Source organism: Ascidia mentula, chromosome 1 (assembly GCF_947561715.1).
Source record: "Ascidia mentula chromosome 1, kaAscMent1.1, whole genome shotgun sequence".
Classification (NCBI taxonomy): Eukaryota; Metazoa; Chordata; class Ascidiacea; order Phlebobranchia; family Ascidiidae; genus Ascidia; species Ascidia mentula.
Window position 1 is genome coordinate 23,572,154 of NC_138566.1, and position 17,481 is coordinate 23,589,634.

At 36.2% G+C, this 17,481-nt stretch overlaps 1 protein-coding gene across 1 annotated transcript; it reads left to right on the forward strand.

Moving 5' to 3' along the window:
- The first annotated feature begins 1,136 nt into the window (after positions 1-1,136).
- Positions 1,137-17,210, forward strand: LOC145904892 (calcium-dependent secretion activator 1-like). The gene is made up of 28 exons (XM_082992405.1): positions 1,137-1,319; positions 1,624-1,815; positions 2,582-2,695; positions 3,062-3,202; positions 3,741-3,932; positions 4,186-4,353; positions 5,349-5,525; positions 5,733-5,854; positions 6,214-6,325; positions 6,465-6,548; positions 6,871-6,993; positions 7,460-7,632; positions 7,811-7,953; positions 8,078-8,214; positions 8,458-8,551; positions 8,824-8,917; positions 9,210-9,375; positions 9,956-10,079; positions 10,812-10,912; positions 12,291-12,447; positions 12,777-12,918; positions 13,333-13,491; positions 13,786-13,890; positions 14,302-14,428; positions 14,582-14,665; positions 14,902-15,009; positions 15,317-15,502; positions 15,732-17,210. The coding sequence occupies exons 1-28, from the start codon at positions 1,179-1,181 to the stop codon at positions 15,819-15,821; spliced, it is 3,756 nt and encodes a 1,251-aa protein (XP_082848531.1). The 5' UTR covers positions 1,137-1,178; the 3' UTR covers positions 15,822-17,210.
- Positions 17,211-17,481: the final 271 nt, after the last annotated feature.

Below are 17,481 nucleotides of genomic sequence, written 5' to 3' on the forward strand. Positions count from 1 at the left end.
GTCACAATTTCAAGTTAAAACCTGGAGTTGATTGTTGTGACGGGTTTTTTGTTGTCTAGCTTTAAACACACTGACAGACGAACACCACCTGGAAAATGAAATGACTCTATATCAGAATCAGTCATGCATGTCAAATAAAAATAGATGCATACACAAGTGATTTACTTTACTAGCCGGTTAATTTTGCGTTTCACAAAAAAATCTTCTTTGTTATATACGATAATAACCTACTGGATAAAGCAGATTACTAATATAAAGTGATGCACTTTTCAGGATCCAGAAACTGAAGTTACGTCAATTGACACGCATGAGCAACCTACTACGATTTAGTGAAATGTTTGTTGTTGCTGAAAACACCGGCGAATGTTAATTACCTACTGTGGATGCTAACAATTGCCACAAAATGTAAAACACATGTTATGTGAAAGGACTATTACAAATTGAGAGTGCGATAAAAGCGGTTGGGTCGTTAATGACGTCTGGATTAAACGAGATCGAATATTGATTAGTCGCTTCAAAGAAAAAGAGCTCGACAGTCGAACTCGATCCCAACCTCAGCTGCGCGAACAGCAGTAAGATTGTGATGTTACTTTATATGGCATTTTATAAGAACAACTGTACAGGTCGGCTTTCCTTCGCAGGAACTTATAAAATTTGAGGACAAACATCATGTAATTAGTAGAAAGGAGTTCTTGTTTATGCAAAAATTGAAGTTATTGCATATTACATCTGTTTGCCAAAAGTGACCATGCAAGATTATTGGTATGTGCAACTTGCACAGTGCAAGTACACAAATGCCAGAGTGAAAGGTTCATAATTTGTGTCATTTTTTTTAAGACTGTTAGTTACATGATCAAGTAAATGATTTTCATATGTTTATGTAGCCTATTGGTTATTTTTTAATATTATGCACAATTTACCGGTAAAACTTCGCAGTGGATATATCCTCCGTATGCAACCAGTTTTGTTTTATCTAACATTGATAGTTGTTTGCACAAGCACAAATGCACTATTATTTAATGGTAGACTCAATCTCACAAATATACATTTAAAAAAATACAGCAAATTTTTACACAGTGTCTACATTCATTAAGAAACAAACTATTTGTTTTTGCTTAATCTACTAACAGGTGTTAGGTCATTCTTGCTGTTTGTGGTTAATTCAGTGGAAACCCACAATGATCTGCCCATCATCGAGTGATGAAGAATCTGATGTTGACAATGTAGAGGAGGAGGTTTCCACTCTTGTCATCACCACTCAAAAAAACTCCACACGCTCTCCAAGCAAGACTGATTCGTACTCAGTCACCTCAAACCAGGTAATTTTTTTTCAAGATCTGTTGGTTTATCATTTACAAAGTTTGGGGTATTTTTTTGATAAACAAACATGTTGGAGTGTTCATAATTTTTTGGTCTACAATCATTGCATGACTTTTAACATGCGTGTGATTGTGTTTGAACTGTGTGCCTATCAATGACATTGATTTATAGTGGACTGCCACAATCTTATGTATTTTCTTATCCTTTTGTTTTAAGCTTTAACATCTTTTTTAATTGCTTTGTTTTTACCGATAGTAAGATTGACAAAATTATGTAATAGATACATTTGGTGTTGATTTGTAGGGCAGCAGCCAGTCATCTGTTCGATTGTCACCTTCGCCATCTGTAACAAGTGAAGATGCTGAGGCAAAGGCAAGGCAACAAGAGGAAGAGCAAAGAAAGATGAGACTACAGCTTTATGTGTTTATACTCCGTTGCATTGCCTACCCATTTAATGCCAAGCAACCCACAGACATGGCTCGGAGGCAAACCAAGGTATGCGTTGTTTCCTTATAGTATACTGCATGTTTCACAATAATTAACTTAATTTTCAAGAATTGTTTTTGGTGAACTTGTTTTTTTCTTCTGTGTTTAGGATATACTACAGAAATAACATGGCAGTAAATTGTTTAATGACCTGTGTATTCTTTGTATATAAGTGATTGGACAGATGTCATTATTTACAGAGCAGATCAATAAATATTTTTTTTTCCACAACTATATTTGCAGAAAGTGATGACACATCCTTTTACACTTGCTTGTTTGATATACTGTACAGTAAAAGACTGTTTGACCTTGGCTACATGACAGACACATACAAACTAACTGACTTATTGATTCTTTTTGCCACAATCAATAGTGCACTGAAAGTGGGTATAATTCCATTGGGAGCCATGGGGGAAATTTGAGTGGTGATAAGCTACAATTGGTCTATGCATTAGTTTACCTCTGTTGCTTTGTAAATAATTCATTGTTTAAGTGCTGACAATTCTCAGGAAGGCCATTAAGTCAAGTCATGAGAAAATCTATACCATATCATAATCATGTCTAAATTACATCTACCTGTATCTTGATTTCATTTTATTTTCAAAGAAAACCTTGATGTTTTTTTAACTTTATATCAAATCTGGCCTTTCATCTACAACCACAATCAGTATTTCAAAAATGCTCTTTTAAATAAATAATTATAAAAAATGTGGTGTTTTATTAGACAACCAAACAAATTAAGAATGTCCTGGGTTAAAATGCACATGATTATCAGGTGAACAAACAGCAGCTTCAGACAATAAAGGACCGCTTTGGAGCTTTTCTTAATGGAGAAACACAAATAGTGGCAGATGAGGCTTTCTGCAATGCTGTTTCCAGTTATTTTGAGGTAAGGTTGTCACAGTTCACAGAACATTGCAACCCTCTCCCTCTATGAAGTGTTTTGTTACAGCTGTTTTGGTACTGAGGTACTCGAGAGTCAGTGTAAGCCATTACGTTAATTGCTGTTGTGTACTACATAGAATGCTCCACCTATACCATAATTTGTCTAATGTCCTTGACACATTTAATAAAAATATACATTATGACCATGGCAGCTATTTGTGGCATTGATTTATAAATAGCTTTGCTGTTATAAAATTATGTGTTATATTAATTGCAATATGAATAGTTTAAGGCTAAACACTGCCGTGCCTGTGAATGGTTTATGCTAACAGTGTTAAAGATATGTAATTATGAAATTTTATTTGTGAAGGTTTTTCTGAAAAGCGACAGAGTCATGCGCATGGTGCATAGTGGTGGATGTTCTGCCAACGATTTTCGGGAGGTCTTTAAAAACAACATTGAGAAAAGAGTAAAAGGGCTACCAGAGATTGATGGACTCAGCAAGGAAACCGTAAGAGGCCATAAAACCATATTACAATGAGAGCATGTTTATTGGCTGTACTATTGCTCTTTCAAATCCAAATCGTTATAGGTCACTAAGATTTAAAGAATGTTCATGGGGCTTAATGGTAGTTACTCTTCATTTAGCACTGACGATGTAGTTAAGTAATGACAGGCAAACATGAAATGTATTAATTAAATTACCAAAGAGTATTTTTTAGTTACGGCTACATTTAGTCAGCCTTTATGTAATTCAAAACATGTTGTTTGTTCAAGTTAAATTGATTTAAAAGGTAAAAATACACATACAAATCAGAAATCCTTAAATTTAACACTAATTTAATAAATTTAACTTTTCATCAAACTTCCATCAAAAATGAATCATTCTGGCAATTTTTATTGGACTAATTTGTTTAGTGTGTTTGTCAATAAAATTTACATACTTCCACATGTTAACAAACCAAAGACACAAGAGTTTTTACTTAAAAAGTTAATTCCCCGAACATTCAAGTGTATGTATTGTGACTAAGTTCTTGAATTGGATGTAGGTTTTATCATCATGGATGGCCAAATTTGATGCCATTTACCGTGGCGATGAGGACAGCCGTCGCCCTGGCAACCGTCTACCTGCGTCTGCTGCTTCTGAGTTGATATTGAGCAAGGAGCAGTTGTATGAAATGTTTCAGAATATTCTTGGCATCAAGAAATTCGAGCACCAACTTTTGTATAATGCATGTCAGGTACAAAAACTCTTATAGCTGATGTTTAGTCATTGTAGGATATGCTTTGGTCAACAATTTGCAGTGTTTTCTCAGCATATATTAAAGCACATTGCACCCAAATTATTGGAGAAAAAAGTGCAAATAAATGCAATCCCGCTGATTTAAGAAAAGTAACTGAAAAGATGCACGTAACATTTTTGTTGTAGTCACGTCACTGCAAACGCCCCCCCCCAAACTTTTGCAAATAGTAACTAAATGATTGTTCTTTAAGTTGGACAGTTCGGATGAACAAGCCGCAGCCATCCGACGTGAGCTTGACGGTCGAATGCATGCAGCAGATAAAATTGAAAGCCAAAAGCGCTTTCCGAAATTCTTTCGGCGCAGCAGTGAGAATGAGAGCCACCTTCAAAGTCAATACATTGAGGAACTGCGGTCGCAGGTAATTTGACGTTAGTTTGTTTTGTTTCGTCACATTTTAGCGCTGCCGCAGATTTTCAATATTTCTCGATGTGCCAACAAAACACGAGGCACAGCAGTTTGATCTTTATTGTTTTTTACCGAAGCAACGACATGTGCTTGTTGGTAGCTATTGCCAACGGTGTAATAATGAAGATTATAGTCACGGCCAGCCTTCTCGCAATACAGCCATATTATATCATAGTTTGTGTTCAAACCAAACTGCATTTGGGTCAGGAAAGAGGTTAATTTCTGATGGGTGAATAAGTGAATGAAAGAATAAGAAGAGTTGATTGGATGTTGCATGAACCCTATTTCACCATGCAATGTTTCCATATTTAGCTTAAACCTGTGGTTCCCAACCTTTCTAAACAATAAACCATAATGAAACCATACAAAGCAATGCAAATATTTCTAACGCATTTCTTTTGGTAAAAACGTTGATGATTTTTAGAGTATTTTGTTGAATGTCACCGGTTCACTGGTTTAAAACAATGATATTACATAAAAAGTGACGGTATTTGTTGTTGTTTTAATGTAATACCTCTGATGAATCTGCTAGGGTTTCAGCCACATAACTTTGTTAGTATTAAACTTTAATGCAACCTTCCCAAAATTAAATTAGGGCTACTTGAAACAATGCCAGTGCTTGTTTCATAAATTTTTAATTTCAATGGATTGCATTTTCGCTGTAAAGTGAGACATTTACCAATCTTATGTAGCTTTGAATTAATTCTAAACTTTTTGTCTTTATGGTGTACAGTGGTTTGATAGTATGCAATAGTCTGTACAAATTTTGAAGCCTACTATATATTAAACACAACACAACTTACAATTAGTGTTACATTTCGATAATTATTATTAATTTGGAAAATGAAAATGGTTACCTTAAAGTGTTGTAAAGTCTAATGGTGAACACTCAAACAGCTCTCATTACTTAAAAAAACATACAATGCACGTAATATATTTTCATGTTAGGTGAACTTGTTAATGGCCAACTTGGAGTCATTACCGGTGTCAAGGGGTAGTAATGAACGATCTTATCCACTGCGAGGGTTTCGCCGCATCCAAGCTTCACCCATGTCCATATTAGATTCAAATGAGGAAGAAGTTTCATTATCCAAAGCAGACGTAACTCTCCAGTTTACATTGGAGGTTGGAATAAAACCTTTTCTTACTGACAATCTGTTGTTTTATTTTGTGATGGTCACTTGATTGATTTTTGAGGAACTAAACATTACTTGATCGCTCCATGCTCGCTGCAGTGAATGTTAAGCATTAAATAAAACCTTATGCTTGCAACCAACATTTTATCTTGCAACTGTTGTTCAATTCCAATTGATTTTTGAAACTTGGCTTAAGGTGGTGGTGATAGAAGTGCAGGGACTCAAGTCGCTCTCCCCCAACAAAGTCGTTTATTGCACCATGGAAGCAGATGGAAGTGACAAATTACAAACAGATCATGCTGAGGCCTCAAAACCAGTGTATGTCCTTTTTAATATGTATCGATCAATTATGATATTTGCGTTTGTTTATTTTATGAAATCCGATACATATTTTGTGTGATATAAATGCAATATATCAGGGGTTGGCAGTCTATTAATCCCTTTTTTCTGTGCAAATTAACAAATCATGTCATTATAATGTTAATGATTTCGCATGCCAACATTTTTGTGCTTACATCAATTTCATGGTTTTAATTCTATTAAACAATATTGTAATATTATTTTTTTAATGAATTGGCTTGCGCTGGTTGCCATGAAAATACCCTTGTATGCAAGCCTTGAGCGTCAGGGATTGCTGAACTGAACCCAACAGTATTTCATGTTTGTTTTTATTATAGTTGGGATACTCAGGGAGATTTCACCACCACACACCCTCTGCCCCAAGTAAAAGTAAAACTTTTTACTGAAAGCACTGGAATGTTGTCGATTGACGATAAAGAATTGGGCAAGGTAGTTTTAAAAACACAGTACACATTTTTATTGAGGCACTTTTATAGAATGAGTAAATGTAACAGTGCTGGTTACATTTTAAAACAAACATGATTATAACCAAAATCACCTTTACATAACAATAATAATCTGTTTTCAGGTGGTCATACATCCAACACCAAACAGTCCTAAAACACCAGATTGGTATCATATGCAAGTACCAAAAAACAGTCCTGACCAACAGGTGTTGTGTGGGTTCCTGTGCTTGTATTTCAATGTATCCACCACCTCTAATATATAATTTATGCCTTTTGACTGTAAGAGGATGAGCTTGTTTGTAACTATATACCACACTATAGCGTTAAAGTGGTTTGCAGCGATAAAGCCTTGTGTGCATAAACTGCTTGCTAAAATATGCTGCTAATTTGCCAGTGGTTATGTCATGTACTTTTTAATACTATGTTGATTCATTTTCACCAAGTAAAAAAAAATACAATTCCAGTATGTGTGAAAAAATGTTTGATCAAAAATAAAATGACTTGTTTATAACACTCACCTTTTCATAGATTCGCATTAAATTAACAATTCGGATGGATCGTCCCTTGAACATGAAGCATTGTGGATACCTGTGGGCTCAGGGCCGTACTGTGTGGAAGAAGTGGAAGAGAAGATACTTCATATTGGTTCAAGTGCGTTTTATTGATTTTTACTTGTAATCTTATAAACCAATGCACACTTTGATAAACTGCTTGTTAATGTAATTATCTTTTAAAAACCCTTTTTTATTGAACTAACGGTCACCTGACTTCAAAATATATTCCATAGTGTTCTAATGTACATTTTTCTTAAAAATAAGAATACTGGATTCCAAGTTCAAAAAGCTTTTTTTGCTACCTTCTTTTTTTAAAGCATAAGGTTCATCTAAAACTGTGGTTCGCAAAGCTCACACTAATGCCACCTGAGGTTGCAATAATAAATAGGTGATTGTGGAGTGCCACAAAAATGGAAACTATTGCATTCAGTTGTCATAGCTGTTATGCGACCCAAGAGGTCAAATTGAACATTCGGGATGCGGGTGATTAGCATTTTCAACTTGGGGTGGTTTAGGAAACAAAGTTTTAGAAATACTGATCTTAATCATGATAACCATCTCAGGTTAGCCAGTACAACTTTGCAATGTGCTCATACCAAGAGCGGAAGACTGAGCCGAACGAAATGATGCAGCTTGATGGATTTACAGTGGATTACACAGTTCCCGATCTTGACCATGAAGGTGGCAGAGCTTTTTTTAATGCTGTCAAGGAAGGAGACTCGGTGATGTTTGCCAGGTAAACAACTTACAAGTAATATTTAATGTGTTGTTGCATGAAATATGTGGTGCAGTGGTTTATATTTCAATAAAGGATTGTTTCATTATGTTTTATAATGTTTCCAAATAACTGACCTTCTATCTTGCACCAGGCTTGTTTACATAAATTTATGCAAAGTAACTTTTTTTTTTTACAGTGATGATGAACAAGATCGCATTCTGTGGGTTCAGGCGATGTATCGAGCAACTGGGCAATCTCACAAACCTGTTCCGCCAACGCAAGTGCAGAAATTAAGTGCAGGAAAGCATGGCCAGCTAGATGCCCCAATATCACAATTCTGTGAGTACAGTTATCAAACAAAAGCCCAATTTTAAATGGTCTAAATTTTTTTTTAAAGTATGAGAATTTTTTATGATGGACAACATACATATTTTATTATTGATGTTTCAATTTTTTCATGCAGATGCTGACCGTGCCAGAAAACATGGCATGGATGACTTTATATCAGCTGATCCGTGCAAGTATGACCATTCCAGTTTATTTGAGCTGTTGCAACGTCTCACATTGGATCACAGACTTAACGACTGCTACTCCTGCTTGGTGAGTGACAGAAAGGCCAATAAATACGTTGACTGTCTCTTGAATATTGCATGGCTTTGAAACAAATCGTGGCAAATGGATTTTTGTTGGCTAGTTTTTCTATTGTATTGACTGAATGATGTCTACCAACGCCACCTAATATGTGTATTGATAAACAGAAACACTCTTTGTAAACAATATGTCTTGCTTGGGTGCTAGCTAAACTGTGTCCGTCTAATCAAAATTGTTTCTGGAATTTTTTAGGGTTGGTTTTCTCCAGGACAAGTGTTTGTTTTGGATGAATATTGTGCTCGATACGGAGTAAGAGGGTGTCATCGCCATCTATGCTACCTGGCAGGTAAGGTTACATAAATACAAGAACCTTGCTTAACTTAGTTATCATGAAGGTCTGACAAAAAATATATGCAATGCAACCTAATAATGAGTTATCTTGACAATTTACACACTGTTTAAAAATAAACCTAAATTATATTTTAAATTATGATTATTTATGAAAATGCGCACTACTAAATTCATGTGTTTTCTTAAAACTTAGTTGGGGAAAAGTTTGTTTTTAAACCAGTGATTATTTACACACCAAACTTACTTATTCTTGTTAATTCACTTAAGATTTATTGGAGAGAGCCCAGCAAGGTCTCATGATTGATCCGACTCTTCTTCATTACAGTTTTGCATTTTGTGCGAGTCACATCTATGGAAACAGGTAGACTTCAGGCAATTTAACTTCAAACAATAAAAAAAAAGATTGTTTACTACAATGTTATCTGGTGTGAACCACTAAAAAGAAACGTACATACTTGTAATTTTTAATAAAATTTATGTCATAAAAGTTGAGTAATACTATTTTATTTTTTAGTGCACAGTATTAATGTTTTGATTTTGGTTTATGTCATTCAAACAAAGGCTATTTCTTTTGCAATTTTGTAAATAATATTTTGGAAAATCGAATGAAATCTTATTTTTTATGTTATAAAATTATATATTTTTTTGTGAAGACCCGATGGTATTGGAACAGTAACTCTTGATGAAAAGCAACGATTTGATAAAATCCAGGATCGCCTGCGCAGCCACCTGATGCATCAGATCACTCATTTCCGCTATTGTTTTCCATTTGGTCGGCCACAGGGAGCGCTGAAAGCTACTCTTTCACTCCTGGAAAGAGTAAGATGTTTTGTCTACATTTTTGAGCGAAGGTTGAAACTTAACATATTGTACGGTCTGTTGTATTGATAAAATCATTGTAAAAAAACTTTAAACTTAGCCTTATAGAAACAAAATTCCCAAAGTTCATTCAGAATCCAATCTAAATATAAAAAATATTATGAGCAATGTGGAGCCAATAATACGGGGCCTGACGGCACTATTGGTTGAGCTTTGCTTGGCCATAGTGTTTCCACCTTGTTTTCTCCGTAAGGTTGCACCTAGTTTGGTGCCCAACCTATGACGGTGATTGTATAGTCACCAGAGAGCTGAGTAGATGGTTTTTAAGCATCATCAGTTCTACAACTACTTATTCAAATAGAGCTGTCTGCCATGATTGCTGTTTAAACTTTTGACAGAAATACTGTTTGAGGTACAGTGAATGATCGACAGCCTGCCTGAATACCTTGGTTAATTTGATCCATTTTTTTTGCAGTACACCTACTTACAGTCCATAAAACTGCATTTTGTTTTAGAATAGAATACAGGAAAACAAATTAGGTTCCACCGAATGGGGAATAATATTTCATTGTGTTTGAAGGTTATGATGAAGGACATAGTGACTCCAGTACCAGCCGAAGATGTCAGAGCAGTGATTAAAAAATGTCTCCAAGAAGCTGCCCTTGTCAACTACACTCGCGTATCTGAGTATGCAAAGGTTGAAGGTAGGAAATGCTGCTGTGTTCAAACATTTTTACAAAATCTTGGTACTATTTCTGTACATTTTCTTAGTGGCTGGTAATAATTTCTGTACTGTGCTGCAATATTTGTGACCAGTAATTGGATTTGCTGGATTGTAACAGCCTTTACCACTTGTTTATTTTGTTGCAAGCTTCTGCTAAAAAAACTCAACCCAAAGCAAATGAGAGTCAAAATAACAGTATGTATTTGTGTTGTTTGCCTCACTACATGTTCTCATATATTAGTGCATATGTAGTGTAGTACATATGTTACCATGGGCATCTGCAGAAAATTCAATGAAGGAGAAAAATGATTTTCTATGTTTTTTATGTTTTAGTATCTGTCCATGTTGTTTTACCCACACACAAATACCCCACTTTGCGCACTCTGTGGATGCCCATGTATGTTACCCTCACACTTTTAATGATTGCTTTTTATTGTTTGCAAATGAATAGGAGCAATGTGCAATATTACTGTAAAATATTGCATGCTTGTGTTTTTTGTGTGTTCGTATGTCTGTGCAAATCAACATATTTGTACTACCTTTTTTTAGGAACTGGTGTTTTTGTTTCAAATTGTTGTGCATTTGAAGTTATAAAACTGTGATGTGCACCCACAGAATTTAAAATTTAGTTTTTCATTGAATAAATTTTTATGTGCAATGATAACAAAAACACTATAGCAATCTTGTGAGTCTGTATTCATTCCATGTGCAGAAAGCATGGACCAGGATGCCACAAAACGACTGGAGATCATCATTCATTTGGCTGAACTGTGCATGGATGTCCTGCAACAAAATGAGGAACACCACTATGAGGTGTGTAATGTGTTTGTCGTCCCCAGTCTGTCATGTTCTTTTTTCAACTTACATGAAATTATTGTAACATGTAATTAAAGTTCTTTTTTTTTTCATGTTCTTTTTTTTTTTTTTAATTACATGAAATTAATGTAACATGTAATTAAAGCCAGAAGAAGGCCAACAGTTGGGAAAGGAAAGTAGTTATCCAAAGAAACTTGAGCAAAAAACTTAACATTATGACCTCAAACTTGAAAATACTAAAAAATTGAAAAATCAAACAAAATATGACTTCTTTGCCTTTCCTTACTGTTGGTCACAATTTGAATTGCTGTGTCACATTAAAATAATCAACTTCAACATATCTGGTATAATTGTAATGATTCTGTGTCCGTGGCATGAATATTACTGATGATCCAACGGCAGAATGCCGCACAGATAATAACAAAAAATGATTTCCACTCTGTCAGTACATGTGTAGATTATTAATCACTCGCCGATTGTGTTTTCATGTACAATCAGGGAAAAGAGGTAAGACCATGATTTTCTATTCGGCCTTGTGTTGTACGGCATGCAGGGTGGGGTTTGCTTGGGCTTATGGTAAATGTTGTCCGTATTGTCAAAGTTTTGCATGGTAAGATTGGGTGTGCTGTCAGCTTCAGACCACCTTTTGGCTTTTATGAATTGTTAAATGGCTATAGTCTACATAGAAAATGGTTAAAAATAATATGTGTTTGATAAGGTTTGCTAACTTAGCCAAGTTGAGGCCTGATGATCTATACATTTAATGGGTGGCCCCTAATGGAAGTATGTGTGCTTTGCTGCAAGATTCATAAACCACTGAAACCCCAAGGCATTTGTAACCAGTCTGTATAGATAGAAGTTAACGTCGATTTTTTATTTAGTTATGCTGTGTTTATCTGCTGTATCTTGATTGCCAATGAAAATACTACTTATATTGAACTGGTCCGTGGTGCAAAATAGGTTTGATACCTCTGCTTTAGTCTGTCTGCTGTCAACCCTATATATTAGCATTTGCTTGCATATATAATGTTTATTGCCAAGCATGGGTGGTGGTGGTTCATATGACCAAAGAGCAGGCTTGCATTGCTTGCTTAGGATAGACAGCTTTTTCAAGCAAAGCGAATATAAATATATGTGTATGATCGATGCTACATGAAAAGCAAAAACACTTTTTAGTGAGGAATGTTTTTTGTAATCAAATTACCATAAAGTTTGTAACTGCAAAAAAATCATTACCTTAGCATTATCTCAAAAATCCAGTGCTTTTATATCCTTTAATCTGATCAACAATCAGGCTGCTAGAATGCCCTAAGTCAAAATATTTCAAAACAAACGCGAAATTTGCTTATCGTTAAACAATGCTGACCCGCTTCAGGCGTTCGCTTGGTTCAGCGACCTTATGAACGAACACTCGGAAATTTTTTGGTCGCTGTTTGCTGTGGACATGGACGCAGCGTTGGAGAAGCAAGCTCCAGACACATGGAACAGTTTTCCACTTTTCCAGTTACTCAACGATTATCTCAATAGCGACGGTACGACTGAATGTTTGGACTCGATTCGAAATATGTAGCTGATATGGTCAAGTTTTTTTTTCACCACCCCGGGATTCGAAGCCTGGTTGTCCTGGGCAGAAATCCCGATCTTAGTCAAGCGCCGTGACCGATTAACCAAAATTGTTTTTTCGTGTATATATATATTTTTTCTGACCCCGGAAAAAAGTATCAGCCTTTTTTAGTTCACCTGTTTATCAAAAAACTTAATTTTACTTATATTTTACTGAAAGTCAAAACCACAGAAACGGGGACAATAACTTCCAAGAATCCTCATGTTTCACACCCTCAATGTTGTCGTTAATGTTCAGGAAATCTGAAAAGCGGAAAGTTTCATTCTCATCTCAGGGACACTTTTGCGCCTCTGGTGATCAGATACGTGGACCTTATGGAATCGTCCATCGCTCAATCGATCCATCGTGGATTTGGCAAAGAGGCGTGGGACGCCAGCACGTATGCAGTTTCTAATATTGGGAATATTGATGGTTGACCCGTAGGACTTAAAATGCAAAACAATTTTAACACAAATGACAGAAAATTGTGAAATAAAGTGGAGCGTGGAGCACTATGGCCAAGCGACTGTTTGGAATCCGATAGTGCTGTCCGCTCGGCATTCACTCAAATCATGTGCAAAATAGCCATAATGGTCAATGAGAACTGCAAACAGGTGTACGCACTATTTCGAGCAGCTACACTGATGAGGACCTTACAGGTCGAAACACGTAGTGTGTACAACCTGTCTGCAGCTCTCAAACTGATACCTTTTTTTGTAAAGAAATCGGCTGGGAAATTTTTTACAACACTTTCCAAGAAATAAAATCAATGAATCCCATGAACTTATGAGTTCCAGCTTTTGTTTCTTTCCAGGACAAACCCAATAAACGTGGCGAACGACGTTCTTTGGAAACTCGACGCTCTGCAATCGTTTGTGGTGGAACTGCACTGGCCTGACGATGTATTCGCGTGCCATATTGAACATCGACTCAAACTCATGGCATCCGACATGATTCAAAGTGTTGTTACAAGGTGAAAAATGCGTTTATGTCCTAATTATATAACGTCGACTGATCTTGCTTGTTAGATTTCGTCGCATTCCGAGTAGCACAGCACTACGTTTCCTACAAAGGTTTTAAAAAATCACTCGTTATATGAAACGGGCTATTTATTCAAATTGTGTTGATAAAACCACTGCCTTTTAGAGGATTACCCGTTCTATAAACCGTAACATTAAAAATTGCAATCTCAACAAAACAACTATGGAAAACTATGTTAAATAGGTATAGGTCCTATCGGTACATTAAAGCTTGTTTTTTTACGCAGAACCATCCAGCGTTTCACGACCATACTCAACGCATGCCGGGTGTCGATGGATTTCGTGGTCACCCATCAACTCTGCGCTCTTATCAACGTAGCGCTGGAGTGCAGGTCAGTCTGCTATGTACAAATTGGACGTACTCGTGTATAAGATCCACACTATTATGTAAGATGTGCACATGAGCTGCTCCAATCTGTTGGAAGGAAATTAATAAAGTAAACTTATGCTCTGAATCGATTTGCCCCAAACAGCACTGTTTCCGGGCCCATGTATTCTGTGAAAAACACGATTTTTTCCATTGCTACAAAAATTGTTTCCACAAAGTTTCCTCCATTTTTTCGGATTCGAATCGAACGAGTATTAAGGTACATAATCAAGTCAATGAAAATAAATAACAGGGTCACTCACTCATTTTAGCCACGCTTGTGAAAATTGTTGATTATTTATAAGCGTTTGCCTCAAATTCGCCATCACAACGAAACAACACAGCAAAAAATCAGCTGATCTTTATAAACATACAGAAAACAATCGGAGAAGATTTGCGCTTCGGGCCTTGACGCATCTGGCACACACCACTTGTACCACGTGGAGGTAGAGCAAGTCTTGGACGATGCGTTTCGGCAGATCGAGACGCAGCTTGTAGAACGCGTAAGTTTTGTTACAAGTATAACCGTGATACCATGTTGTATATTTCTTGTTGCTAGTATACAAAATAACTAGGTTGTCCTTTTTTTAAATTTGGTGTTTTGAAATCAGTAAAATGACTTATATGTTCATAACCTGTCAACTATATCTTCTCAGTTCGACAAAGTGTTGCAGGGAGTTCTGCAGAAATTATCTCGTTACGACGAGGGATCTTTCACCGTTTCTTTATTCGGTCTCACGGTGAGCTGTGTAACGTTGTGTTTCCCTGATGTTTACTCTTTTTCGTTTTGTGCCCGAATTTCCGTGTAACGAGTCGACCCACAAATGCCAAATCGATCATGCTGCTAGGCTTGTTTGTTTGCTGCGTTCCTTGTTTACGTGGGAAATCCCTTCGTTCAAACGATAATCCGGGTTAAGCTACGTTGTAATCCGATTTCATCAAAGGAAAACCTCTCCCAACAATGTTTCTTTGACAGAAACCGGGCATGGAACTTGCCAGCAATTACACCAGCTTTACTCGCTGTAACCAAGATGTTCTTCGTGACAAAATAAACGATGAGATGTTTGTGGAGCAAGTGTTTAGTGTAAGTTATATATGTTGTACTAATAAGAATTTTAAAGAAGGGGATTCATTCGACTTCTGTACGTTTCAACAGTTATTCAAACGGCTGAATGGTTACATTTTTCTCTTAAAAAATTTCTTCAGTAAATTAAAAAATAAATATAAACTCTTGAACCGAAACCTTTATCAAATCAGAACAAACTGCAATCTATCAGAACGAACAAAGCTATTAAACTTTATGCACAATAAGGAAGTCCTTGAATAAGAAAGTTACAGATACAAGATTCGCTGCAAAACATTAGGCATCATGTTTTCATCTTTATTTGCAGAGCTGGTACAACTCGAGCAGCAAGCTGATCGCTGATTGGTTGAACGAGCGTTCGGAACTTCAGCTTCATCTCCACCAATTAAAAACGCTCATTAAGATATTTAAAAAGCTTTACCAGGACTTTGAACTTCAAGGCGTCACTGATATCAGGACCAAGGATTTTGAGAGCGTTCATAAACGTTTGACGGTGGGTGGGCAAAGACTCTATATAGGATAACGCTGGTGGCATTTTCTTATATGATTTGTCGAGAGGTCAATGGAAGTAAACGGAAATAAGTAGGACACTTTTATTAATAAATCTTGCTTTTGTCTTTAAATTGGCGCCGGCTTTCATTGAAAACTTTAAATTCCTTGCACTCTCGTTTATTAATTTTTGTGTGCAGCAACGTTTACCTTTAAACCTAATTTCGTCACAGGTTGAGGAAGCAACTGCATCGGTCACGATCGGACCGCTTGGCAACAATATTACAATGAGAGAATCCGATGACGAAATGGAGAGCGACTGACGTCACTGCTTATTACGTAATCGTAGCGTGTTACTGCTGATGTGTAGAGGGGCGTGGCAATTGCTGTCAGTCGTATTTGAGAAGCTTTGGCTTTTTCGCTGCAAGCAGCATATCCGTATTATCACATGCTACTAAAAGTATTTATTTAAAAAAAAGTATTTTCTTCTTGCTGGGTTAAAATGTTTCGAAATGCGCTTGATTGCCACCATCGTAAAACCAATTTCGTCAATATTAGCGCTTTCCGGTCGTGTTCTATCACTTTTGTAGTTTGCACACAACTAATAACGGCTATTTGACATATTTCTGTAACCACACTGCCACCTATAATTCACCTTCTATTTATGTCACTCGCTGCCATTCTTCTCCGTGTAATAGAACTGTGTTACTATCCTGTAGCCACTGTATACATTCCCGAAACGACATAGTGAAACTGGCATTATCTTTGTGACGTAACAATATTTTACTTGCGGTTTTCGAATGCGCCCATTCAAGTCATCTTCAACATATCTTGGTGTTGTTTTAACGTTCGTCTGGTGCACTTTACTTGCTTAAACTTCTGTGGGTTGCTGTTCACCTTCATTCTTCCAGCAGAACTTGAAGGCGATGTTCTTCAATCAGGCGCCTTTTTAGATTGCAAACGATTCCTAAATATTTTTGTGCATTTTATTTTAAATTGTTTTAAGACCAACATTTAATTTATACTTTGACACAAAACTTTCGGTTTATCCTGCGCTTAGTTAAGATTAATTGTCCATTCCAAACCTTTTTGTCAATGCTGCTTGAAGTATTTTTTTCTGTTGGTCGTTTGTATAGCTCTCCGTGCAAAACTTCCCTTCTTACTTACCATTTGCCAACTGAACTATAATATAATGAGCGGATACGTCATAGCATTTCAAATTAATCATTTTTTAAATTTGTTGTACACAATCTGAGGACGTTTAAAACTTCGCACACTCTTTTATGGCTCATTCCTTTCATGTCTTGCGGTGCAGCTACAAAAACGTAACAGCTTTTTAACATTTACCTGACCGGCCACGCTTAATAACGGTACCCCATAAAATAGTTGTTTTAAGATGTTTTCTGTGTTGTAAAGTATTGCCGTTGTTCCAAACCGTGTTTAAAGCTCCTTTTTATCGTCATAACTTGTCAGTATTTACCGTTAAAGTTTATGATATAATGCTGTTTCAAAACAAAGCATTGAATGGTGTACGAAGCCTGTATTAACTTACATTAATTTCTACATGTAATTTTAATTTCTTTCTGTGATAAGAAAAAAACTTGTGTGTTTTGTGCAATGAGTTATTGTAACCGCTCTCTTCATAGTTTCTTCGATCCGTGTTGCACGTATCAGTATTTTTTAACCTTGTAGTGTATCACCGAATACATCAATTATTCCAATCTAAAATATGTCGGTATTTTGTGTGGAAGAATGGAATTGACTTTTAGTTCCGGCTTTTGATAAATTAGCCGGGTTGTTGTTTGTAAACATCATTTAAACAACAACACTTTGTGTTAATCCTAGTATGAAAATAACGGGAGAATTTTTGACCCAAACCTTTAGACAAACTTGGATGACACTTGGAAAGGGTGATTTTGTTATTGTAAGGTCGCTAATCCATCGATCAATCTGGACGTGATATGAAGCACATTTTGTGGTTCT

Coding starts and splice junctions, on each gene's coding strand:
- LOC145904892 (XM_082992405.1), top strand. CDS start 1,179: ATGATCTGCCCATCATCGAGTGATGAAGAATCTGATGTTGACAATGTA. Junction 7,954..8,077: donor TGCCCCAATATCACAATTCT/GTGAGTACAGTT, acceptor TTTTTCATGCAG/ATGCTGACCGTGCCAGAAAA. Junction 13,492..13,785: donor ATTCAAAGTGTTGTTACAAG/GTGAAAAATGCG, acceptor TTTTTTACGCAG/AACCATCCAGCGTTTCACGA.